At 41.5% G+C, this 26,438-nt stretch overlaps 1 protein-coding gene across 2 annotated transcripts in view; it reads left to right on the forward strand.

Moving 5' to 3' along the window:
* Window positions 1–2,496: 2,496 nt before the first annotated feature.
* The window catches only part of pgap6 (post-glycosylphosphatidylinositol attachment to proteins 6), a 43,369-nt gene continuing 19,427 nt past the window's right edge, over window positions 2,497–26,438 (forward strand). Inside the window, exons 1-7 of one of the 2 annotated variants that reach the window (XM_068056158.1) lie at window positions 2,497–2,736; window positions 15,362–15,539; window positions 15,849–16,056; window positions 16,971–17,104; window positions 17,191–17,459; window positions 19,177–19,499; window positions 21,532–21,628. In XM_068056158.1, coding sequence (XP_067912259.1) covers window positions 2,625–2,736; window positions 15,362–15,539; window positions 15,849–16,056; window positions 16,971–17,104; window positions 17,191–17,459; window positions 19,177–19,499; window positions 21,532–21,628 — 1,321 coding nt within the window. In that variant the 5' untranslated portion in view covers window positions 2,497–2,624. The remainder of the gene's footprint in view (window positions 2,737–15,361; window positions 15,540–15,848; window positions 16,057–16,970; window positions 17,105–17,190; window positions 17,460–19,176; window positions 19,500–21,531; window positions 21,629–26,438) is intronic. The other variant, XM_068056159.1, reaches the window with a different exon arrangement.

A 26,438-nucleotide genomic window follows, 5' to 3' on the forward strand; every position in this document is an offset into this window, starting at 1 on the left:
GGAAGACCAGCAAGTTTCGGGCAGACCAAAGGGCGTCTTTCACCGAATTGATAGTCCTCCAGCAGCAGTTGATGTTTGTCTCGGTGTGCGTCCCTGGGAACAGCCCGTAGAGCACAGACTCCTGTGTTACAGAGCTGCTTGGGATGAACCTTGACAAAAACCACTGCATCTTTTTCCACACCTGCTTTGCAAAGGCACATTCCAGGAGGAGGTGGGCGACCGTCTCTTCCCCACCACAGCCAACGCGGGGGCACTGTGCGGAGGGGGCGAGACTTCGGGTGTGCATGAAGGATCTGACGGGGAGGGCCCTTCTCACCACCAGCCAAGCTACGTCTTGGTGCTTGTTTGCAAGTTCTGGTGATGAGGCATTCCGCCAAATGACTTTGACGGTCTGCTCGGGGAACCATCCGACAGGATCCACCATTTCCTTTTCCCGTAGGGCCTTGAGGACATTCCGTGCAGACCACTGCCTGATGGACCGGTGGTCAAAGGTGTTTTCCCGCAGAAACTGCTCCACGAAGGATAGGTGGTACGGCACCGCCCAACTGCATGGAGCGTTCCGCGGCAATGTGACCAGGCCCATCCTTCGCAACACCGGGGACAGATAGAACCTCAGCACGTAGTGACACTTGGAGTTTGCGTACTGGGGATCTACACACAGCTTGATGCAGCCGCACACGAAGGTGGTCATCAGGATGAGGGCCACGTTGGGTACATTTTTCCCGCCCTTGTCCAGAGATTTGAACATCGTGTCCCTCCGGACCCGGTCCATTTTAGATCCCCAGACGAAGCGGAAAATGGCTCGGGTGACTGCCACGGCGCAGGAGTGGGGTATGGGCCAGACCTGCGCCACGTAGAGCAACAACGTGAGCGCCTCGCACCTGATGACCAGGTTCTTACCCACAATGGAGAGAGATCGCTGCCCCCACATGCCCAACTTTTGTCGTACCTTGGCTACTCGCTCCTCCCATGTTTTGGTGCACGCCCCGGCCCTTCCGAACCATATCCCCAGCACCTTCAGGTAATCTGACCTGACGGTGAAGGGGACAAAGGATCGGTCAGCCCAGTTGCCAAAGAACATGGCCTCGCTCTTGCCGTGGTTAACTTTGGCTCCCGAGGCCAGTTCGAACTGGTCGCAGATGCTCATCAGTCTGCGCACGGACAGCGGATCCGAGCAGAAAACGGCGACGTCATCCATGTACAGGGAGGTTTTAACCTGAGTGCCGCCGCTGCCTGGGATTGTCACCCCTCTTATGCTCGCATCCTTCCTAATAGACTGAGCAAAGGGTTCAATACAGCAAACAAACAAGACCGGGGACAGAGGGCAGCCCTGTCTGACTCCAGATTTGATCGGGAAACTTTCAGATTCCCACCCGTTGATTGAGACTGCGCTACTGATGTTTGTGTAGAGCAGATATTCTATGCCTCAGCTAATAAAGGCAAGTATCCCATATGCCTTCCTACCCACCTTATCTACCTGTGCTGCTGTCTTCACTGATCTATGGACAAGTACACCAAGGTCCCTCTGACCTTCTGTACTTCCTAGGGTCCTATCATCCATTGTATATTCCCTTGCCTTGTTAGTCCTCCCAAAATGCATCACCTCACACTTCTCAGGATTAAATTCTATTTGCCACTGCTCTGCCCATCTTACCAGCCCATCTATATCATCCTGTAATTTCAGATCATAAGCACAAACCCCTTTTTTCAGACAGCAGCTGTTGCTGATGATATTGCTATTGCCATTCACACCTCTTCTAGACCCATCGTTCGTTTATTCTCTTGTCCTATTACCATCTCCTTTTGCCTTCTACATCTGCCCTTTTGTCATTGAATCAGTTTTATCTTCCACCCTATCACAATCTTTCCCTTTTTGTTCTCTCACCCTTCCTTTCCCTGCCTCTGTACAAATTAAAAACCTATAACATCTCTAACCTATTCCTGTTCTGATGACCTGATATGTTAAACCCTGTTTTTCTCTCCACAGCCTCTTCCTGACCCACTGAGCATTTCCAGCATCCACAGTATTTTGCTTTTGTAATCCAGGTGCTATTGTGACATCCTTGACGATTGCCGAAAAGCTTTCTGCCCGTGTTGAAAATGCTGTGCAGTATAAAGCTTAGTCGGATTCTAAAGGTAAATTTGAGATTAAAAAAAAAGTCCGTCACCAACTGAAATTTTGGTGGGAGCTGAAAACGGATTTCTCGTTTATAATGTGACATTTTAATCGTTCAAGCCTTTCCTTTTATCTTTATATATTTAAACTGTTGCACCTTATTTATCAATCCATCATGGGCCAGACTATTTGCTTGCTTGTTAATAGAACACTTGGCGCCCACAAGAGTAAACAAAGGGCGTCTCTGCATCGCTGCTGCAGGTGTTCAAACATCAGGTGGGCCAGGTGAAAGCGACTGCGCGGTGACGTCGTACCTCAGTGACGTCAGAGCACTGCTACGCGATGACGTACATCCATGGCGTCACAGTGCCGCTGCGTCAAGGGAGATGAGAACCTGGAAGGAGGAAGTGAAGCGGTGCTGAGCGGTTGAGGTACTGGATCGACTGGAGGAAGCGTCGGGGTGATGCGGTGAAGCCAAGGCCCGGCCCGAAGTGACAGTCCGACAGCGATGGTGTTGCTCCTGCCGCAGGGGCTGGGCTGGTTCCTGAATCTCTTGCTCATTGTGGTGGAGTGCGGTTGGGCTCGTGCGGCTGGTAAGGGGATGGATCCGCCGACCTTTGGTAAACACGACAGCCGCGGCTTGTCCCGGAGTTTGGGGGCTTTGTGCACTTGGCTCTGCAATGTCGCTCGGTATCTTTCACACCAGTAGGCAATATTTCTGCTTCAGCTCATTGAAGTGTCCAGCTGGCCTAAGAATCCATCCTGAGCACTTTAAAGACCCTGTTTGACAGCACTTTGCGATTGTTCTTACAATGTCAAACACCCTTGGTGTAAGGTGACTCCCTCAGGGAGGGCTGTATGGCGACATCGGGATCTGACTCCACGGAATTATACTATCACTCTTGTGGCGTTGTGAAGTGGAAATCAGTGACCATCTAAATACCCTTCTCGAGCTCCTATATGTAACTTAACAAAAGTGGTGACTGATAGAACTGTACATTTCTGATTAATGAAAATTCCTGTCTCCTTACAATTTTCTGCTTTGTGGGACGTCCACATTATAGTAGAGCTACTCAAGCACCAGTCATCTCTTCAAAGTTTTAGGAAAGCTTGAATGCGCATTTACACTTAATTTTAAACAGTTTACATGTACTTGCTGTATAAGTTTTTAATATTTTTAAGTTATTAATTGTGATCTTTTTTCTAAGTACACAATTTTTTGGGGGAAATATGCCAGTTTTTGACCCATTTTCCAGAAAGGGATTACCAATGATTGGGTACCTTAGATGAGGATCAGGTGTGAGCAAATAAACTTGTTTGAACCTTCCTTTCTTCTCCAGTCCTTGACTGTTGTTTCCCAAACCTGTGTCTATTTTTCCTGAAAATCCATATTTGAACCTCTCCAACCTGGTTTCTTGCCTGTTACAGCTCTGAAACTACCCGTCAAAATCACATCCTCTGTGACTATGAATATGTTTCACGATCCCTCCTCATCCTTCTTGACTCTGCAGCTTGTGACACTGTTGACCACACCATCCTCCTCTTGTCCACTGGTGTGACTGCCCTCACCTGGTTCAACTCTTGCTTATCCAGACTGTTGAGCGTCCATTGCATCTGCATTGTGAGACTGCTTGACAAACATACAGTCCCCGATGAGCTGAAATTTCTTCCAGTTAAACATCGGGAAGACCAAAGCCATTGTCTTTGGAATAAAAAAAAGAAAATGCTGGAAATACTCAGCAGGTCAGGCAGCATCGAAACAGAGTTGATGTTTGAACTCTGATGAAACATCATCATGAAACACCAGCTCTGTTTCACTCTCTCTCCACAGATACTGTGATATTTTAGATTTCCAGCATCTGCAGTATTTTGCCATCGTCTTTGGCCCCTGCCAGAAACTCCCTTCCCTTTTCACTGACTCCATTTCATTGCCTGGCTGCTGTCATAGGTTGAATCAGACTATTTGGAATCTTGGCATCCTATTTGACCCTGAACTGAGCTTCTGACTTTTCTCTCCATCACAAAGACTGCCTGCCTACTTACATCTCTGTAATATTGCCATTCTCTGCTCCTGCCTCAGCCCATCTGCTGTTGAAACCCTCATCCATGCATTGTTACCTCTGGCTTTATTATACCAATGTTCTCCGGCCTGCCTCTCATATTCTGCGCTCTATAAACTCATCCAAACTCTGCTGCCCTTGTACTAACTCATGCCAAGTCCTGTTCACACATCAACCTTGTGCTGTCTGCTCCACATTGGCTCCCAGTCCACTGTTAAACTCCAGAAAGCGTGTTATTGGAGGATAATACTGGAGCCTATCTTTACTCAGTTTCACATTTATTGTGTAGAGTAAAAGGATTACAAACATGCAGATCCTCACTCAAAACCCTCCACCAGTCTCAGTGAGTGTCTAGTTATAAGTGCTCAAGTAAGACCCCAATTAACACCTTCACCTGCATATAATCAAATAGTTGCTACACAATTAACAGAATAACATCCACCAATGCTCCAGTTTTAAAATTCTCATCCTTGTGCTCAAATTCCAGCATCACCTAACCTCCCTCTATGCTTGTAGCCTTCTCCAGCCCTACAACCCACCAAGAACTCTGCGTTTCTCCAACTCTGGCCTCTTGTGTATCCCACTTTCTTGGCCCTGTCATTGGTGGATTAGCCTTCATCCATCTTGGCCCTTAGCTAAGGAATTCCCTTCCCAAACCCCTCTGGCTCAGCTCTCCTCTCCTGCTGAAAACCAACCTCTTTGACCAAGCGTTTGGTCACCTGTCCTAATATGTCTGTCTTTGGTGCCAAATTTATGTCTGATTATACTCCTGTGAAGCATCTTGTGATGTTTTGCTATTTTAAATGTACGATTTTAAACAACACAAGTTGTTGTGTATGGGGATGGCTTTTAAAAAGCAAAGCTCTATATTATAGTGTACTATATTAATGTTACAGGAATGTATAATGCACAAAAAATGGATTCATAAAATCTTACAGCTCAGTAGGAGGACATTCAGTTGTTTATAAGAGCAATCGAATTAGTACCACTCCCCTGCTTTTTTTTCCCCCAGCAGTATTTTTCTCTTTTTCAAGTATTTATCCAATTTCCTTTTGAAAGTTACTATTAAATCTGCTTCCATCATCCTTTTAGGCAGTGCATTCCAGATCATAAATTGATGCGTTAAAAAAAAATTCTCTCGCCTCCCTACTTTTTTTTGTCTCTTCTCTGTTTTCTGGTTACCTCCTTGCTGGTAGAAATTCTCTCTATGGGCCCTGAGGTAAGGGAGAAAGACTGTGTGACGGACAGCCCAAATGTTGGTCAAGGTACCATGGCGCAGGAAGCTGTCCAAGGGGAGGAGGTACAGAATAGAACGGTTGTATTTACAGGCAATTCTGTAATTAAGGGGAAGATGGTATTGTTTGCAGTCAGGATGTAGTGCTGCAAAAGCCCTGCGGTCGGGGTAAGGGACATCTTGATGCTGGAAAAGGGTCTGGGAAGGGAAGCGGGGAAGGGAGATCCAGTTGTTGTGGTTCCTGTCAGACAAAAGAATAGACAAGAAGCCCTGCTAAGGGAGTATCAGGAAGTAGGAATTAAATTGAAAAGCAGGATCTCGAAGGTAATAATCTGTATGAATTCATTTCTCACTTTGTGGAGCTATACAGAAATGTTCAATGACGAGCCAACGGCTGGTGATGAATGAGTCGTTTAATCGTCGGGATTCATCACCTCCGCAGTGACCAAGTTGTATCTAATATCAAAGGGAGAAACCAGCTGAAAGTTCTTTAAAGACTGAGTGGTGCCATCAGGAAAAGGTAGCTTTTGCACCAAACTACAGAAAGGAGATGAACCATTGGCTGCACCTGAACTGGGCTGAAACCAAGATCCTAGTAGAAAAGATAGCTAGGACTTTAAATAAGATTTTAAACAAATCACATGGGAACTATTTGAAATTACTGAAATCTAACAAAAGAATCAGGAAAAGATAGTAGGACAAACTAAAGGAAGGAATATGGATAAAATGAATGGCCAGAGATTGGATAAAGGCATAGAGCATAAAAGTAAAATAACTACTAAAGGCATAGAGAGAAGAATAATTAACAAAAACAATTAAAACTGTACAGCAATGTAGTTTTCAAAACAATGGATGAACCAGAGACAATAATTTGTGGAGAGCATCAGGTTACAATAGGGATGACTAAAACATGGCAATGTAGAGGACAGAATTGGCAACTAAATATTGCAGGACATAACACATTTAAGATGGCAGTGGGGAGGTGTGGTAGCTGTACTAAAAGAAAGACTTGCATTTATATAGTGTCTTTCATGACCACGGGATGTCTCATAGCACGTCACAGCCAATGAAGTACATTTGAAGTGCAGTCACTGTTCTAATGTAAGAAATGCGGCAGCCAATTTGTACACAGCAAGCTCCCACAGACAGAAATGTGACCATGACCAGATAACCTGTTATTGTGATGTTGATTGAAGAAACTGGGGTTAACACCCTTGCTCTTCAAAATAATGTGTTAAGTACAAGTACTAGTTAAAGATAGCCAGTGTTAGTTAAAGATAACATATTAGCAGTAGAAAAATAGGATGTAATTAGGCATAAGATATATACAGAGTACATGTAGATTGAGTTAAAATGTAGAAGGGATCAATCACCCTAAAAGGAGTGTCATATATACCACCTATGGAGGAAGAAATATCTCGGCACATTTACAAGGTTTAGGCATAGAATAATTATCATGGGAAATTTCAACTACCCCTAACTAATTTGGCAGGAAGAAGTGCTGAATGGAGTTTTTACACTGTATACAGGACTACTTTCTCAGTACGTAAGTGCAATAAGAGAAGAATTGCTGCTGGATCTTGTAACGGGTAATGAACCAGAACATATAGGACAAGTAAGAATAGGAAAGTATCCAAGTAGTAGTGATCACAACATAGGATTATGCATTAAAAGCAGCATTCCAGATTAGTGAAGCAATTAAAATTCTGCCAAAGCACTGGGATTTATCTATAGGAGTATCAAAAGTAGTGAAGTTGCGTTAAACTTTATAGGACACTGATCAGGCTGTTCTTGCAGTCCTATGCACAGTTCTGGTTTCTGTGATATAAAAAAGACATAAAAGCACTGGAGACAGTGCAAAAAAGATTTACAAGGATGATACCAGAACTGAGATTACAGCTATCTGGAAAGTTTTCATAGGTTGGGGCTCTTTCTTTAGAAAAGAGGACTAGGAGGACACCTGATAAAGGTCTTTAAAATTATGAATAGATTTGACAGGGTGGATGTGGAGAGAATGTTTCCTTCCTGAGGGAGAATCCAAAACCAGTGGCCATAAATAAAAGATAGTTACTAATATTTTAAAAAAAAAAAAAAAGGAATAAGGAGAGATTTCTTTACTCAGAATGGTTAAAATGTGGAACTCACTACCACTGGTTGAGGCAAGTAGCTTAGATGCTTTCAAAGGAAACTAGATGAGTACATGGTCGATAAAAGGAATATAAAAAATATGCTGAAAGGCTTAGATGAGGTACAGAGAATGGGAGGAGACGCGTGTGGCATATAAACACCAAAACAGACTAATTGTGCCAAATATCCTATTTTTGTGCCTTTTTTCCAATGGAATGTTCTATCAAAGCCATAAGTAAGTTGGAACACCTCTATTAAATCTCCCCACAACCTTCTCTGCTCTAAGGAGCACAATCCCGGCTTCTTTATCTCTCCATGTAACTGAAGTACCTCATTCTTGGTGCCATTCTAAATCTCCTCTGCATCCTCTCTAAGGGCCTGACATCCTTTCCAAAGTGCGGTGCCCAGAATTCGACACTGCTGCAGCTGAGGCCTGACAAGTGATATATATATGTTTACCATAACTTTGTGGCTTCTGTATTCTATGCCTCCATTTATAAAGCCAAGAAAGGATCCCATATACCTTTTTAACCACCGTATCAACACCTTCAGAGATTTGTGGATGTGACCCTCCAGGGCTCCCTGTTCCTGCACCCTCTTCAAAATTGTACCATCTGGTTTATATTGCCTCCCCTCTTCCAAAATGTATCACTTCACACTTCTCTCAACTAAATTTCATCTTTTATATGTCTGCCCATTGATGTCTTTTATACTTTTCATGACTTTGATCTACTCAGCTGCTGAGGTATGAAAGTTAAAGAATAATTTGAGTGCAGTAAATGTACAAAGGATAAATGCTTGGACAAGTAATTTATGAAAATAACCTGAGCTGTGTTGACTGCATAACTCAATAGGTGCCACAATTGAGTTTTATTTATTGTGATGGATGACTATTTTGGTAAACCATCACATCTTGCTATGTATCTAGCAGCATTACAGTGCTTCTGATAGGTTGGAGGATATTTTTTTTAAAATGGCAGTATTATACAATGTAATTGTACTGACACTACTGACACTACTGAGTCAGCGGCGCTTGAGATGGCTTGGCCATGTGAGCCGCATGGAAGATGGCAGGATCCCCAAAGACACATTGTACAGCGAGCTCGCCACTGGTATCAGACCCACCGGCCGTCCATGTCTCCGTTATAAAGACGTCTGCAAACGCGACATGAAATCGTGTGACATTGATCACAAGTCGTGGGAGTCAGTTGCCAGCATTCGCCAGAGCTGGCGGGCAGCCATAAAGACAGGGCTAAATTGTGGCGAGTCGAAGAGACTTAGTAGTTGGCAGGAAAAAAGACAGAGGCGCAAGGGGAGAGCCAACTGTGCAACAGCCCCAACAAACAAATTTCTCTGCAGCACCTGTGGAAGAGCCTGTCACTCCAGAATTGGCCTTTATAGCCACTCCAGGCGCTGCTTCACAAACCACTGACCACCTCCAGGCGCGTATCCATTGTCTCTCGAGATAAGGAGGCCCAAAAGAATACAATGTAATGCACTATATATGATTTATTTTGAGTGGTTTCTCTTTGATGTTTTCCCAATACTTGTAAAAGAATTGCCTTGAATAAATCATCTTGCTACTCAGGTGCAGCTGTGTTTAAGTTGGTCTGTCACTTTAAAGGTCACACAATTAAATGAAAAGAGCACAAATCTTCTATCTGCTCAGCTGTTCCGTGATAATTCTACACATAGGCACATGCTGAGGCTAATTGTTCAGGAAGTTTGGTGCTACATAGGATTCATACCAGTTTGGTTCTGAATTTGTTTTGCAGTTTTATGAATATATTTAAGGCAAATAAGGGCAAGTGTGAAATATACTTTTTGTGATGTTTTACAGTGTGTTGGACATGTTGGATGTTTTCTGTATAAGATAAAGAGTATTTACCATTATGGCAATGTAGTGATATGTATTTAGAGGTCGTGTATAGTGCTTTTATATATTGAGTTTCTTAGGCTGAAATTTGGAGGATAAAGGTTAGTTCAGCATTTTCTGTTTTTAAGGGAGTTATTTGAGGAATTGGTTTAAAGTTCATGCCTTTGAGTACTTGGCGTAATTGGCCTTTGAATGGATGAAACTATTTATTGAACAAGATTAATTTAATGTGCATTAGGACATGTGATGCATTTGCCAAAAAAGTTCATAGTGCTTGTGAGAGCCATCAACTACTTGTATTTATATAGAGTTTCTGCTGCACAGGAAGATGTCTGCATGCTTTGTATGGCAGCAAAAAAAACAGTGGGAGGGGAAAAATTGAAAATTCACAGGGAGGTGGCAAGGCATTGAAGGAAAGGATATTCAGGAAGCTTTTAAAAGAGCAGAGGAACTTGAGAGACATGGAGCTAGCAGAACTTGTAAGGACTGGAAAGGTTTGGAGGTAAGGGAATATAAACAAAATGCTTGAAATACTCCGGTCAGGCAGCATCTGTGGAGAGCGAAACAGAGTTAACGTTTCAGGTTGGTGACCTTCCGTCAGAACTAAAAATTATTAGACATAATGGGTTTTAAACAAGTACAAGTGCAGGGAAAGGGGGCAAGGGGAGGAAAGAACAAAAAGTATCTTGATTTCAGACAGGCAGGTGGAAATTTAGGAACTGAATGAAGCAGTTTGCTGAAAGCCACGTGCATAAAAAAAAATATGGTTTAATGGTTCATGACAAGAGTTTAACTCAATGCTGGATTGGACACTGAAGCTTGTACTATCTGAACCCCGAGACTAGATTACAGCCTTAAGGTGAGTTCTTTATTTTTAAGCATAATTGGGAAATCTTGTTTTGCTCTGTGAGTTGGTAAAAATGCTGTTTGCAATGTGGTTATTCCAACTAGCAATGGGAAAATCTTAGTCATGCTCCATGAAAAACCAGTTTTGGAACTACAACTGAGTAATAGAGAGTGACGTGCTGGCTATCTTATTTGGAGTACTCAACCTGTTTGCAGCAGTGCTACTGTGTACGTGACTGGAGCTGCAGATTACTTTATTTGCTAATACCGATGTGTTCAAATCCCACTGCAGCAGCTGGTGGAATTTAAAATTAATAAACTCATTAATAAAAATCTGCAATTGAATGTTTTCATGGCATCATCACTGAGACTAACTATCATTGGTTGTTGTAAAAACCCATCTGGTTTGCTAATGTCCTTTCGGGAAGGAAATCTGCTGTCCTTACCTAGTCTGGCCTACATGTGATTCCAGACCCACAGTAATGTGATTGACTCGTAACTGCCCTCTCAAATGGCCAAGCAAGCCACTCAGTGCAAGGGCAATTAGGGATGGGCAAAAAATGCTGGGCTTGCCAGCATTGCCCGCATCCCATGAAAGAAGAAAAGGCTCAATTTTGTGTTAGTTTTGTAATCTATGCATATTGTTACTAGGTGCTTAACGATCAGAAAACCATTAGCAACTCTATTTTTAAATATTGTTATACTCACAGAGGGAACAGTACTGAAATATGAAATGAACTGGAGGAATTATGAAATAAAAGTAAACTGTTGAACAAAGCTACAAGAAAATGAGCACTTTGCTACCCAGCAACATGGAGGGAGAGTTCAAGTCATCCCCTCCTGTACTGCCAATCAACATGTTTCTGTTCAAGTTGGGACCATTATTAACTTCTGGAATTGCCTTGAGGAGGGACATTGACATGCTAATGACTCCTATCATCAAAAATTAGGCTAGTAAATGCTTTTGCAGACAGACTGACTACAAAGCCAAGGCCAAGACAATAGGTATGAAATAGCACCTATTTATCAAAATGGACCACATTCAGATGCCATTATGTAACAATGGTCCCCACACCCTTGGACATTGTATGACCACCCCAGGAGCGATCATCTTCAGCCACCTGACTGAAGCCTTTTTACCTTAAAAGAAGTAATTTCTCAGAGAGAGAGAGAGAGACAGAAAGCCATTCCGCCCAGAGAAGCTGCGAGGTTGATCCAGCTAAGCAAGGAGCCTTGCCAGTACCATCTTTAAATTACTGAAGCAGAGAGATTGCTATGTGACCTTAAAAATTCCCCATCTGAGAAATTGAACCAGGAACTTCCGACTGAATTTTAACCAAAGAAGCCTACGACTTCTACAATTCCAAGATGAGGAACATTCAGGTCTGCAATATTGTTAAAATTCCTCCCAGAAAACCAAGAAGATTTCAAAGTGAACTCTCTTTGCAACAATCGGACTCTAATTGCATGCTACTCTCTATCTTTCCATGTGCGTGTGAATGAGTGAGTGGTTGAGGTTGTGAATATTTTCAAGTATTGTTGTTGAATAGTTATCTTTTTAAACCCGCAAGAGAGCCAGTCATTTGTCTGTTTATTTAACCCTTAAAACACTAGGACTAAAACACTTTAAAAAAAAAAAAAAAACTGTGTGGTCAGTTGAGAGGTGAAAAATGGACGTCACCCATGCCATTTGGACACAAAATATTGGTAGATGTGTAATGTTAAACATCCTGGATACTAATACTGCGATCACTGAAAGGAATTACTCTTGCACAATCATTATTCAGCCTGAATTTTGATGCAACTCAGTATTTGAATTGCATGGCAACTGTTTTAATGTCGTTGCCAAAAGTTTAATGCTGTTTGAATAAGTTTCGAAATGTTAAAATAAACTTTTAAATTTCTTTCTTGCATGTTATTTATGGCTTATTTAAACAAATAAGTTGAAGGTGTGTCTTGCATGGATTGCAAATCTAATGAAGTTGAAATAATAATGAGCCATTAGATTCAGGAGCTCTGAAATTAAGATCCTTGAAATCTGAAGCTCAGATCATATTGGTGAGAAGTGAAATCGGTTCTCCATGTTTACTAAGTGTTTATTTAAATGTTCTTATTTATGTCCCTTTTGGATAGATGAGACAGCTTTTTTACATTGATGCTTCACAGTGCACACTAAGCAGGTCAGGTAGCTGCTTGGATCTGAAATTGCAAACTCACTTCCCTAGAGACTACCAGGGATCAGACGGATGCATTCATCATAAGTCTGCCTACTTATTTATTAGAGCACCAGGGATCAGATGGATATATTCACCGGGAATCCATTTTTTTTGTTTAACTTTCACCCTCTCTCCCAAGGAGACAGACAAGATGGACCTTCTCTCCTGAAATATTAACTGATCATGTCAGATCTCTTTGCCTTTGCTGACCTGGAAGAATTTTTGCAACACTGGCATACACAATTCCATTTAAGTGGTAGGATATGTAAATTTGGTTAAAAAACTTTGATTTGAACAGGTTCAGATTTATGCTTGGGATTCAGCATTTACTTGCATTAATGGGAATTATGTAATGCTGATTTGTATTTTTATGGTGAATAATGAATGAAAGATTCTTAACAAATCTTTCTTTTGATATGGTTGTCGCTGGTGGGGCCAGCATTTATTGCCCTTGAGAAGGTGGTGGGACATCACCATTTTGAACCATTGCAGCCCATGAAGCGAAGGTATTCCGACAATGCTGTTGGCTACAGTGTTCTTGGTAATTTATGGGCATGTTATTTGGAGGGGAACTTGGAGGCTTAGCCATGGCTCTGGTAGCACTCTTCTGGGTCAGAATTTTGTGGCTTGAAGTCCCACTGAAAGAGACTTGAGCAGAAAATCAAGACTAATACTCTTATGCAATAGTGAGGGAATGCTGCACTCTGAGGTGATCTTTTTCATATCAAATGATATCTCTTAGGTGGGCATAACCTGTCCCATGGATCTATTTTGAAGAAGAGGAAGGAATTCCTCCCCATGTTCTGGCCAATACTTCAACGAGCATCACTAAAACTGATTATCTGGCTACTATTGCATTGTTGTTTGTAGCACCTTACTGTTGCAGATTGGCTGCCATATTTCATAAATTACAACAATGAATACACACCAATAGTACTTCATTGGCTGTAAAATACTTTGGGATGTCCTAGGTTGTGAAAGGCATTTCATAAATGAAAGTCTTTTTGTTGCATTTGTTCTTCTAGATGGTGGAAGTTGCAGGTTTGGGAGATGCTGCTGAAGCAGCCTTGGTAACTTTCTGCAGTTCAGCCTGTGGTAATTACTTGCTATGGTACATCTGTGATGGGAAAGAAGTAGGTATTTAAGCTGGTGAATGGGGGTGGGGGGCTGATCCAGTGGATCGCTTTGCCCTGGATGATGTCAAGCCTCTTGCATGTTATGACAGCTGCACCCATCCAGCCAAGTGGAGAGTATTCATCAAAATCCTGACTTGTATTTCTAGGTAGTACAGTGGCTTTGAGGATTCAGGAGATGAGCCCCTGGCTGCAGAATGTCCACCCTTTTGACCTGCTGTACTAGCCACAACATTTATGTGGCTGATCCAGTTGGGTCAATGGTGACCTCCTGGAACGTTTGATGGAACAGAATATAGTCAGGGATGATGATGATGAAGGACTCTAGAACAATGGCTGATAGTCATACTCATAGAATCATACATATGTTGTGTGGTTGACTATTCTGTGGGACAGTTCTCCCAACTTTGGCTCCAGTCCCCAGATGTTTGTGAAGAGGACTTTGCAAAGCACTCTGGTAAGGGTGTGCCTTATCTATGTTCTGATTGAAAGCCTAGGTCGCAGCTGAGTGGTCTGTACTTTTTCTCTTTCTCCTCTTTATAGCCGTTTGATACAACTGAGTGCTTGCTAGTCCACTTCAGAGGACAATTAAGAGTCAACCAGATTGTTGAGATAGGAATTTTATGGAACCTGCATATGGCCATTTAACAAGGGACCTATGCAGTGAGGTGCAGTACTTGTAATTATATACAATTCACTTCTTTTGATCTTTTGCTTGCTTAAGATTAATGGTCTTTTGAATCTCCCATGTGTGGAATAAGCACTAGATGGGAACTGCATCATCTGTATTAACAGGCATTATGAAAGAAGGGGAGATGAAAGGTGGATCTGAGATTAAATCTAGCCCAGAAATAGTGCTATAATCCAAAATACCACTTGGTCCCCAACAGTGTGGTTTTTGTAATACTATATATCCAAATTACCTTTTTTGATATGAAGTCCCTGTTTTCTCCACCTAGAAGTCTAGCTGGATTATGCACATTTTGTGACTGATCTCCTGTGAAGCCTCCACCATAAGGAGGTTCAAAATATTGGCTTCACAATACCTGTTCTTTTAAGGAATTGAGAAAATATGGTGAATACACTTGTCTTATTGCAGATATCACTGTAGCTATAGTGTGGCAAGATCTTGTGCAATTCTGTGCATGTTTATAATAATATAGTCTGCCGTATATTACACAGCAGGTAAAGTTCTGAAACTGAGAGCAAAGCTTAAGGCTGCCTGAAAGCTGAAGAAAATGTGCCTTTTACTTAGAATATTCCAGTGACTAACTGCATTATCTCTGTTCCTCTTCCCCAATCTATCTTTTGTGCTGGATTTATCTTGTATTTTTCCCCTCTTAGCTAGCGCTTATTTTGCTGTCACTTCTGAGTTAATTTTCACAAGGGTCTAGTGTTCTTTACCCATCACTAGTATCATACCTTCTCATTAACTTTTTTAGGTAGTCTTCTTCCCCTTTCCAGCCCTTTTAATTTTGGGTAGTTTTGAATCTGTCAGATGTGTTAGTGCTTTTGACCCTAGTTGCTTCTGTTTGGTTCAGACTGGCTTCAGATATGCCATCCAGTTTATAGTGTATTTTCCAGAAAATCCTGAGGCACTTTGCTGTAAATTATGAAGATCAAAAGCTTTTTCTCTTAATTATATTCCTCTCCTTTCACTGAAAAGCCCTTTATTAAGGCTGCCCTGTATATCTGTAAATTTGAAATTGTCAAAGTTGCTCATGTTTTATCTACATTTACTTTGTTTTATCAGGTCCGACCTACGTATCTGAATATTACTCTCAAACTCCTCAAAAACTTTCCTTGTACAGCTGGTATGGAAATGCGCGTCTGTTTGTCTTCCGAGTGCCGGAAAATACTGTGCTGATGAGGTGGATTTTGCAAGCCTCTAAAGGAAAGGGACCAGAGTGCCAAAATATTAATATCACTGTGTATGTGGGCTTTTACAAACTTGGATTAGATAAAAGTTTTAAAAGGACTGAAATGCTCAGTAACCATTAAGCATAATCAAAATTCAAAGGGCAGACTAAAAACAATTCATAATATAGCTAATTAGCAATTGCATAGATCTCTAATTTGAGGCAACAGTCCAGAAATTTGTGAATCACTACATTGTCTACAGCTTAAAATATTTTTTAGAATTCTGCTTTGTAGTCAAAATATGTTGACAAATACAAATATTCTCTGGTTATATCTTGCATGACTTTTTTGATCTAATTTACTGTACATTTTTTCAACAGCCATTTTCGGGCAGGTGCCCCTCCTGTTATCAATCCATTACAAACCAAATTTGGAATAAACACAGTTGCTCTTCCTTCATTCAACATCACTATTCCACTGATGTCCGCCGTCCAGAGTAATACTTTTTTAAATATTTCCAACCCTGTTTCGGGTGACTGGTTTGTAGCTGCACACCTACCAAAAGATGATGGCAAAATTGAAGTAAAGGTATAGTATATAGTGCTCAATGGTGTAGAACTCTTGTCTGAAAACCCTAGTGTTAAAGTTGACTCTTGGAATGATGGCCCTTTTTAGCATTACATTAAAAATGCTTTATGCATCATTGGTTGTGGATTTCTTACTAACACTTCAACTAAAATGATTCCCTTCTGCATTGTGTTTTGACGTGAACATTTGTTTTCTTTTCCTCCTTTCTTCCTGTAGAGGAGGTCTTTAGTGCACATTCAGTGATTGAGCACTCTGCTGATTTTGAGGATTGTAGTTGTGGCACTAAACATTGATTCATCGCATCATACTATTTCAATAGCATATTTAATAACTTATGCTAGTATACCTTTTTGCTCTGTCTTTTTGCTGTTGCTTTGTAATGTTAACATTTCATGTTTGAAACAGCACACTTGTCTAACGTTGAGCACCAAACTATATTTGCTAACCCTGCAAGACTGCTATTTCTAGTTTTCCTAAAAAGTCAGCTGACCCAATGAATATGGAAAAATAGTATTGGCATATACAATTTTTTTTTGTTCATGGGCTAAAGGCATTATTGGCAGGGCCTGCATTTGTTATCCATCCCTAGTTGCCCTGAAAAGGTGGTGGTGTGCCTGCTTTTTAGTGGTTTACTTGACCAATTCAGAAGGCAGTTGACACATTGTGCAATTCCAGTCTCACAACATATACCGGGCCTGAAGGTTTTCTTCCTTAAAGGAAATCTAGCAACTTTATGGTCAAGTACATAACCTTTTTATTTCCAGATTTTTGAACCTTATTCTCTAGATTATTAGTCCAGGCCTCTGAATTACCAGTTCAGTAACCTAACACTACCGTACCCTTTAAAATGCGTGTAATTATTGACACTTGAGTACATCAAATTTACTGTTACATGCATTTGATTTTCCTCACAGGGCTTCTCGACTAAGTGCTCCTACATATTTCAGCCTCAGATGTTTGTTCAGCGATTGATTAATGTGCCTATTCTTGAACCAAACACTTCACGTAGGCTGACTCTTTCTCCCACTTATCAGGTTGCACACTTGAAGTAAGTCTCAGTTAGCATCCTTTGGAAGATTGTTTAAAATGTATTAAGTTGTACACAAATACAAAATCTGCTTTGGCTCTCCTCAGAATTTTTATTCCTGAACACACTGTGGAACTGGTCATTCATCTTAAAAACTGTGCTGCCAACAGCCACCCAGTGGAGACTTGTCCTGTCCTCCTTTTAATAGGATCAAATGCATTACCTAACTCCTACTTGAAGATTGTAAATTGCAGTGAAAATGTAGTATGCAGAAAAACACTGGAGTCTCCGCCATGGATGAAATGGTTGCAAGTCACTGTTGAAAGTAGCAACACTAACTGGATCATCTCCTTTGATATTGAAGCTTATTTAACAGGTTTGTTCTATTTTTAATGAATTCTGTGTTGTTTAGTTTAGAGATACAGCACTGAAACAGGCCCTTCGGCCCACCGAGTCTGTGCCGACCATCAACCACCCATTTATACTAATCCTACACTAATTCCATATTCCTACCACATCCCCACCTGTCCCTATATTTCCCTACCACCTACCTATACTAGGGACAATTTATAATGGCCAATTTACCTATCAAGGCGCAGAAGGCTAGTAATAGGAAATTGACCACATTCCAATCTGCACTTCGAATTAATATTTGGCATTATTAATCCGAGTAAAGACACTTTCACTCTGTCCCAACACTGCACCTCAACCCAACCTTTGAAAAGTATCATCTACTTTGTACTGAGACTGCCTAAATTCAATGCACATAGGACTTTTGCAGCCAGCATCAATTTCTGCTGGGTTTGAATTCTAATTTCAGATGTGAAAGACAAGTATTTAACCCACTGCATCACTTGGTCCCCAAAAGTATGTTGTGTGAATGTATAACAACTTGCATTTATATAGTGCCTTTAATGTAGACATTTCACAGAGGTTTAATTGGAGAAAAATGTACGCTTAGCCGTAGGATGGGATATTAACAGGTGAACAAAATCTTTAATAAAGGGGTGTGTTTTACAGAGGATAGGGAAGTCCAGATACAGCAGTGTTTGAGGGCTGGGGATTCCAGAGGGTGAGGCCTAGTTGGCTGAAGCTGTTACCAGCTATGATGGGGTGAGGGGAAAGATAGACAAGGCCAGAATTGATTAAATGAATAGTTCTGGGAGATGGTGGGCTTCATAGGTCTGGTGGAGGTTATAGAGATATAGGAGAAGCAAAACCTTGAAGCAATCTGAACATCAAGTTGAGAATTTTGAATTGGAGGCATTGGCTGAGCAGGACTTGGTGTGGGGTAGGACTCAATATTAGATGCGCTGAACTGCACAGAGAATGGAGGATGGAAGGTAGTCCGGGAGAGCATTGGAGTAGTTTGGTCTAGACATAACAAAGGCATGAATGAGAGTTTTTGCAGCATTTGGGCTGTGACTGGAAGGTGGATGAAAGTAGGTGTTTTTTTGTGTTGAAAACATGCCCAGTTGAGAGTACAGTAGGATGTTGACGTGAAAAACAGTTTGGTTCAATCTGAGACGATGGCTAGGAAAGGGATGAAATCATTGGCAAGGTTATGAAATTTGTGGTGGGGATGGGGTGTCGGTGAAAATGATGGCTTTGGCCTTCCTAATGTTTAGCTCTTGTGTCTTTATGAGGAGCTATGTGGATGTCATTTGGTACATCCTGCAATGATGCAACAGAGATGAGGAACTTTCAGGAACTGTGGGTGAGATTGATATTTTACCACCTTGTGGTACAATATTTTGGAACAATATCATTCCTCTTTACTAACCTTTGTTAAAATAAAGTTTGAGCACCTACCAATGACCTACTTGCACTTCAGAGGAATTGATTTACTTTTATCTTTTAATAAACCAGTTGATCCTCACTCTGCTTTTGCACTACATTATTGTTGAACTAACGGCAGATGTTCTAGTTGTGGGCTGTCCTCTTATTGTCCATATAAGGATTTTTTCTCCTAGTTTTTAAAATTAAACTAGATGAGAGTTGTTTACAGATTTAATGTTTGCATTATTCAAGAGGTAACATTGTCTACATAGTACAAAGGCATCTAAATACAGGCTTTGCTTTATCTCTTGCAGTATGTGTTCCTGTCGATGGTGAATCCTTTCCTGTTTTGTTTAATAACTTCACTCTGTCAAGCAATGGTACAGTAATGAAGAATCTGCATATGTTGGGAGTAGACATACAGCTAAACAAAACTGAACCAGTTAACAACGGCAAATCATGTTTTCGTAATCAACCCGTTCTTAGAGAAGCTGTGGATGTTGTTTCTGTGAGATTTTTTGTTTTGAATGGACCAGATATATCTGTCATCTCTGAATATCCGATAATTCTTCCACTGAACTTGAATACAGGAAGGGACAGTGGTGGAACGATCATATTGAATTTGCAATTAAATAAGGTATAGTTCTGTATTTGTTGTGAGGCCTCTTCAGATGATATTCTTGAGCTGCCGTATCAGGCTAATTCACGCTGCCGCTTTAATTTTGGGCTACTGATGTATTTGCATTAATGTCTTTTATTGGTTGTATTCTGCTATGTTCTTCAATTCCCCTGAATTTTGGAAACTTCTATCAGATTTGTTCTGCTACAGCATGAGTGAGAAATGGTGCAGCTTATTTCTTGAAGTTAGATGCTCCTAGGTACAGTCAACCACAGGAGATGAAGGGGGGCAGGAGAGAGACATTTTATCAGATCTTAATTTGCTGTCACGATAACACTGAGGCTATTGGCACTCTCCTTTATTTAGGTATAAATGATGCAGCAACTTCAGGTGAGGGACAGACTTGCAGTTAAGCTCAAATATCCAAAGGTTGCTTTCTAAGTTGCATTGCTATGGCATTAGCTTTGCAAAAATGACATCTTGCTGTCTGCCTCACCATTGAAATGCATTGAATTGCTGTATTTGCATGGTGGTTAAGAAAATTAAGTCTCGCCCATTTGTGTCTAAGAAACCTTTTAAATACGTGATGAGTATTATTGCTGCCAGTAACCCACTCTGGCATTAAAAAAAACTATTACAAATCTGGAGTCTCATTCCTTAAGGTTAGAGATTTTAAAAATGTATTCTTTTTATGTGTTCCTTCCTGTCTCTCTCGCTCTATCTTTCCCTCCCTTTATTTCTCTTTCTGTACCTGATTTGACATTATTCACCCACTCTAATTTACCCTTCTTTCTCAGTCCTAGCACTGGTAATTTCACAATTCTTCAATATGATTGGTTAAGGAGATGCACAGTTGCTTACCTCATTCATTCAAGTCACAGATGCTCTGCTCCCTCACTACAATGTTATCAACTCTCACTTTCAACAATTTGGCCCATTAATTCCAGTAAACTGTTTCTTTACAATTGAGCAGATTATGAATAATTTAAAATGTTTGTACAAAGCCTAATCCCTTCTGTTCTCCTTAAGCAACATTTGGCTAGTTTTTGTAGTCTGCTTGCTTGGTGTCATATATACCATCTTCATATTTTGAACCAAGACTTAAAACTTACGTTATGTAGCATTTCACTGGTGATGCCATGCACTCTTTTCAGCATGATACCAATCCAAGTTGAATGTTACATTTTGTTGCGATTGAAAGTTGTTAATTTAATTATTGGTAACAATTGCTTTAACTGCTGGAAATTGGAAACAAAAGCAAAAAATGTTTGGAACACTCATCGTCAACATCTGTAGAGATAATGGGCAAAGTTAGTGCTTTGGATTCAGACCCTTCATCAGAACCAGCTTTTTCTACTTCAGATTTTGGATGCTGGAAATGGGGTTTAATCTGACTGAGTTTTTAGCAACTGTTCAACTATGAGTGCAGATCAGTTATGACAACGCTGTTGCAAAAATGCAGTATATTTTTTATATTTTCTCTGGGTACAAGACTAAAATTGGAGTTTTACACATGTGTTCAGAAAAAATAGGATCTGAAATTTTGTAATTTTGGATGTGTTAGGAAGAAAAGTCAGGGTTTCAAAAGCACCATTTGACCCATTGAAGCTCAGTCTTCAAATAGACTAACTGGCAGCATTTAATTGTATTTTGAATAATCTCAATATTAACCTTTTACTACCTTGTTTGTTAGATTACTCAAGGAGTGATCAAACATTTGGTATAAAGAAGTTTTCCATCCGTTCTAGATTTACTTTTCTGCTTATCCCTATTTATTTCCTCTGGTCCTATTTTCCTAACCAACTTTGAAGCAGTGATTTGAGTTTTCCTTGCATACCTTTTGAACAACTTTATATATGTCAGTGACATCCTTTATTAGCCTTCCTTCATACAATGTCTCAGATCCATTGTATTTGAAATCCATTTTGTTCTACAATTAGAATCTGGAAGTAACAGGACACCTTTCCAGATGTGTTAGTATTTTGCTCTGTATAGACATAAATGGTTTATTATTGAGGGATGAGTAAGAAAATTGTTTTCAATCTTTTAGACTTCACTATCCAATGAAAATGCAACCGTGTTTGCCTGTTTAAGTGCTGGGTCTCCTGTGATGTCCCTAGATGTCAATTCCATAAACTGCAGAGAAGGTACACATTAGTTCACAAATACAATGAAATTCTAGAGATTATCTAATGCAGTTTCATATTTGAGTTTGAATATACAATATTTTTTCAGTTTTATGGTGCATTTAACTTTAATTGAAAATCTGTCTTAAAAATGAATGAATCTGTATGAAAATTCTACAAATCTCTTGTCAGCCTTACATCTGCTTTCAGATGATTGCTTCTACGTTGTATTCCTTTATAAATCCCACTGAGTTCTTCTCTAATCTTAGAGCTGCTTGTGCAGAATTTGGGTTTAAAAGACATGTGCTTTTGTTTTTTGAATTTCTTTACAATAATTTTTTTCATAACCTTTGTCCCAGATTAATTTGGGACATCTTTTGAATTTAGTTTTCAACAGCGTACCATGATGTTCTCCTTCTTTTCAGAGGCAAATTGTGCAACTAAACATTATGCAGTACATTTTTATCTTTTGCCGTGACAAATTAATAGACAGAACATCATGGGGGATTGCTGCTAAATTTTTGATGTGCATTCCAGTGTATGGAGCTGTTCAACAGGAGTTAGATTTAACTGGCTTTTCACCAATGGAAAACCTTTCGTAGTTATACCCTTTCTGATGGGATCAATCTCCCAGTAGGCACTAGATATTGCCAACAGTCAAGCTATTCCTCCCTTTTTTTGTGGGATATGTGGACCATTCTATGTTCCCATGCTACTCAGTTCTTACCTCACTCCTCCTTTACCTCTTATTCCAGTACACTGATTATTGATGCAGGTTTTTTCATTTGTTCCTGGAATGTGAGCATCCCTGGCAAGGCCAGCATTTGTTGCCCATCCCTAATTGCCCTTGAGAAGGTGCTGGTGAGCTGCTGCCATGAGCCATTGCAGTCCATGTGGTGTAGGTAAACCCCGAGTGCTGTTAGTAAAGGAATGCCAGGATTTTTACCCAGTGAGAGTGGAGGAATGGTGATATAGTTCTGAGTCAGGGTTGTGTGTGGCTTGGAGGGGAACGTGGAGGTGCTGATAGTCCCATGCTTCTGCTGCCCTTGTCTTTCTAAGTGGTAGAGGTCGCTACCTAGACCTCTAAGATTGGAAGGTGCTGTTGAAGGAACCGTAGCGAGTTGCTACACTGGTTGACGCTGTGTGCTGGTGGTGGAGGGAAGGAATATTTAAGGTGGTGAATGGGGTGCCGATCAAGATTTGTCTTGGATGGTGTTGAGCTTCCTAAGTGGTGTTGTGTTCATCTAGGTAAGTGAAGAGTATTCCATCATACTACTGGATTGTGCCTTGTAGATGGTAGACAGGCTTTGCAGAGTCAGGAGGTGAGTTACTCTCCACAGACTTACCACCCTCTGACCTGCTCTTGCAGCCACAGTGTTAATATGGCTGGTCCAGTTAAGTTTCTGGTCAATAGTAACTCCCAGCATGTTGATAGGGGATTCAGCGATGGTAATGCAGTTGAACATCAAGGGGAAATGGTCACAAAAACAAGAAATGCTGGATTCACTCAGCAGGTCTAGCAGCATCTGTGGAAAGAGAAGCAGAGTTAACGTTTCGGGTCAGTGACCCTTCTTCGGAAATGGTCATTGCCTGACACAGGCGTGGCTTCAATCTTACTTATCACTTATCAGCCCAATCCTGAACGTTGTCCAGGTCTTGCTGCATGCAAGTACAGACTGCTTCAGGATCTGAGGATTCGCAAATGGTACTGAACACAGCGCAATCATCAGCGAACATCTCCACTTCTGATCTTCTGATGGAGGGAAGGTCATTGAGAAAGCAGCTGAAGATGGTTGGGCCTAGGTCACTATCCTAGGAACTCTTGCAGCAGTGTCCTAGGACTGAGGTGATTGTCCTCCAACAGCCACAATCATCTTCCTTTGTGCTAGGTATGACTCCAACCAGTGGAGAGTTTTACCCATGATTCCCATTTGCTTCAATTTTCCTAGGACTCCTTGATGCCAAATGTTGCCTTGATGTCAAGGGCAGTCACTTTCGCCTCACCTGTGGAGTTCAGCTCTTTTGTCCATATTTGGACCAAGACTGTAATGAAGCCTGGAGCCAAGTGGCCCTGGCAGAACTCAAGCTAAGCATCGGTGAGCAGGTTGTTGCTGAGTAAGTGTCACTTGATAGCACTGTTGACGGCATGTTCCATCACTTTGCTGATTGAGTGTAGATTGATAGAGGAGTAATTGGTTGGATTGGATTTGTCTTGTTTTTTGTGGACGGAACATACTTGGGCAATTTTCCACATTGCTGGGTAGATGCCAGTGTTTTAGCTGTAGTGGAACAGCTTGGTTAGGGGTGTGGCTAGTTCTGGAGCAGAAGTCGTCAGTACTGCAGCTGGGATGTTGTCGGGGCCCATATCATTCCTGTATCCACTACCTTCAGTTGTTTCTTGATATCGCATAAAATGAACCAAATTGGCTGAAAACTGGCATTTGTGATGGTGGAGACCTCAGGAGGTGGTCAAGATGTTTCATGCACTCGGCACTTCTGTCTGAAGATGGCTGTGAATGTTTCTGCCTTGTCTTAGCACTCATGCTGGGTTCCGCCATCATTGAGGATGAATTTGTTCAGCTTTCTTCTCCCATTAGTTGTTTAATTGTCTATCATTTATGACTGGATCTGGCAAGACTGCAGAGCTTTGATCTGATCCGTTGGTTGTTCTCTGGGACATTATTGATTGCTTACCCCTCTCATGCATGCTACTTCCTCGGCTTAGCATGCATGTAGTCCTGTGCTATAGCTTCGACAGGTAAGCACCTTGTTCTTGGGTATGCCTGGTGCTTATCCTGGCATGGTCTCATGCACTCCCCATTGAACCAGGGTTGATCCTCTGACTTGATGGAAATGGTAGAGTGAGGGATATGCTGGGCCATGAGGTTACACATTGTGGTTGAATACCGTTCTGCTGCTGATGGCCCCAGCGCCTCATTACCCATTTTTGAGCTGCTAGATCTGTTTTGAATCTACGCATTCAGCAAGGTGGTATTGCTGCACAACACCATGGAGGGTATTCTCTGTGTGAAGATGGGACTTTGTCTCCACAACGACTGTATGATGGTCACTTATACCAATACTGTCATGGACAGATGCATCTGTGACAGGTAGATTGGTGAGGGAAAGGTCAAGTAGGTTTTTCCCTCTTGTTTGCTCTTCACCACCTGCCGCAGATATGTCCTTCAGGACTCGGTCAACTCAGTCAGTAGTGGTGCTACTGAATCACTGTTGGTGATGGACGTTAAAGTCCCCCACCAAGCATACATGCTGTTCCCTTGCAACCTCAGTGCTTCTTGCAAGTGGTATTCAACGTGGAGGCGTACTAATTCATCAGCTGAGGGAGGGCAGTTGGTAGTAATCAGGGCGTTTCCTTACCCATGTTTGACCAGATACCATGAGACATTATGGTGTCTGGAGTCAATGTTGAGGACTCTTAGGACCACACTCTCCTGACTGACGGGTCTGCTGCTGGGACAGGACGTACCCAGAGATGGTGATGGTAGAATCTGGGACATTAACTGTCAGCTATAATGCAGTGAGCATGACTGTCAGGCTATTGCTTGACTAGTCTGCAGGATAGCTCTCCCCATTTGGCACAAGTTCCCAGATGAGGCAGAATGTGCCTTTATCGTTTCCAGTGCTTGTGTCAATGCCACATGGTCTGTCTAGTTTTATTCTTTTTTGACTTTTCTGTAGTGGTTCGATACAGCTGAGTGGCTTACTAGGCCATTTCAAAGGGCAGTTGAGAGTCAACCATGTTACTGTGGTCTGGAGTCACATGTAGGCCAGACCGGATAAAGACAGCAGATTTCCTTCCCTAGAAGATATTAGTGAACCAGATGAGTTTTTACTACAATTGTGTAGTTTCATGGTCGTCATTACTGAGACTAGCTTTTTAATTTCAAATTTATTAATTAATTGGATTTAAATTCCACCAGCAGCCATAGTGGGATTTGAACTTGTGACTTCAGAACATTAGTCTGGGTCTCTGGATTACTAGTGCAGTAGTGTTCTTGCTGTCACCCCGAACTGAAAAATTTCATTACCTTTGCTTTCAATTTCCACCCTTCCATCAGCTTCACATGTCCATTGACTAATGTCAACTATAAGCTAGAACTGCCACAGCTATCTTGACTACACTTTCTTTCATCTTGTTTCCTAAAATGAATATATTCCATTCCCATAGTTCCTGTGTCTCAGTCGCATCTGTTCTGACGGTACCACCTTCCATGCCAGTGCTTCCGATCCATCCACCTTTTTTCTCAACTGAGGATTCCCTCAACCCTGACTGTTCCATTTTCCACACTGCTGTTCTCGCCCCTTCCCCTTCCTCCCCAGAATAACAAAAGTGTTCCCCTTGTCCACACTTCCTATCCCACCAGCCTCCACCATTTCTACCTCTACTAACCACATCTTTCCTTCTCCTTGCATTGACTTTAAAAAAAATTCTTTCATGGGAGGTGAGCATCGCTGGCAAGGCCAGCATTTGTTGCCCGTCCCTAATTGCCCTTGAGAAGATGGTGATGAGCCCCTCTGCAACACCCTGGTCCGCTCTTCAGTTATCCTTAACGCCCACTCCTACTTCTCCATTTAAGCATAGGAGATGCAACTCTTGCTCTTTTACCACCTCCCTTCCCACCATCCAGGACCACAAGCATTCTTTCCAGGTGAAACAGCAATTTGCTAGTACTTTCAATTCAGAATACTGTTTTCGCTGCTCCTGAGGCAGTCTCCACTACACTGGGAAGAACTAATGCAGCTTGGGCGAGTGCTTTCCATTTTAATTCTCTGCTGCACTCCCACTCTGACCTCCCTATCCTTGATCTCC

The sequence above is a fragment of the Heterodontus francisci genome, chromosome 24 (genome assembly GCF_036365525.1).
Source record: "Heterodontus francisci isolate sHetFra1 chromosome 24, sHetFra1.hap1, whole genome shotgun sequence".
NCBI lineage: Eukaryota > Metazoa > Chordata > Chondrichthyes > Heterodontiformes > Heterodontidae > Heterodontus > Heterodontus francisci.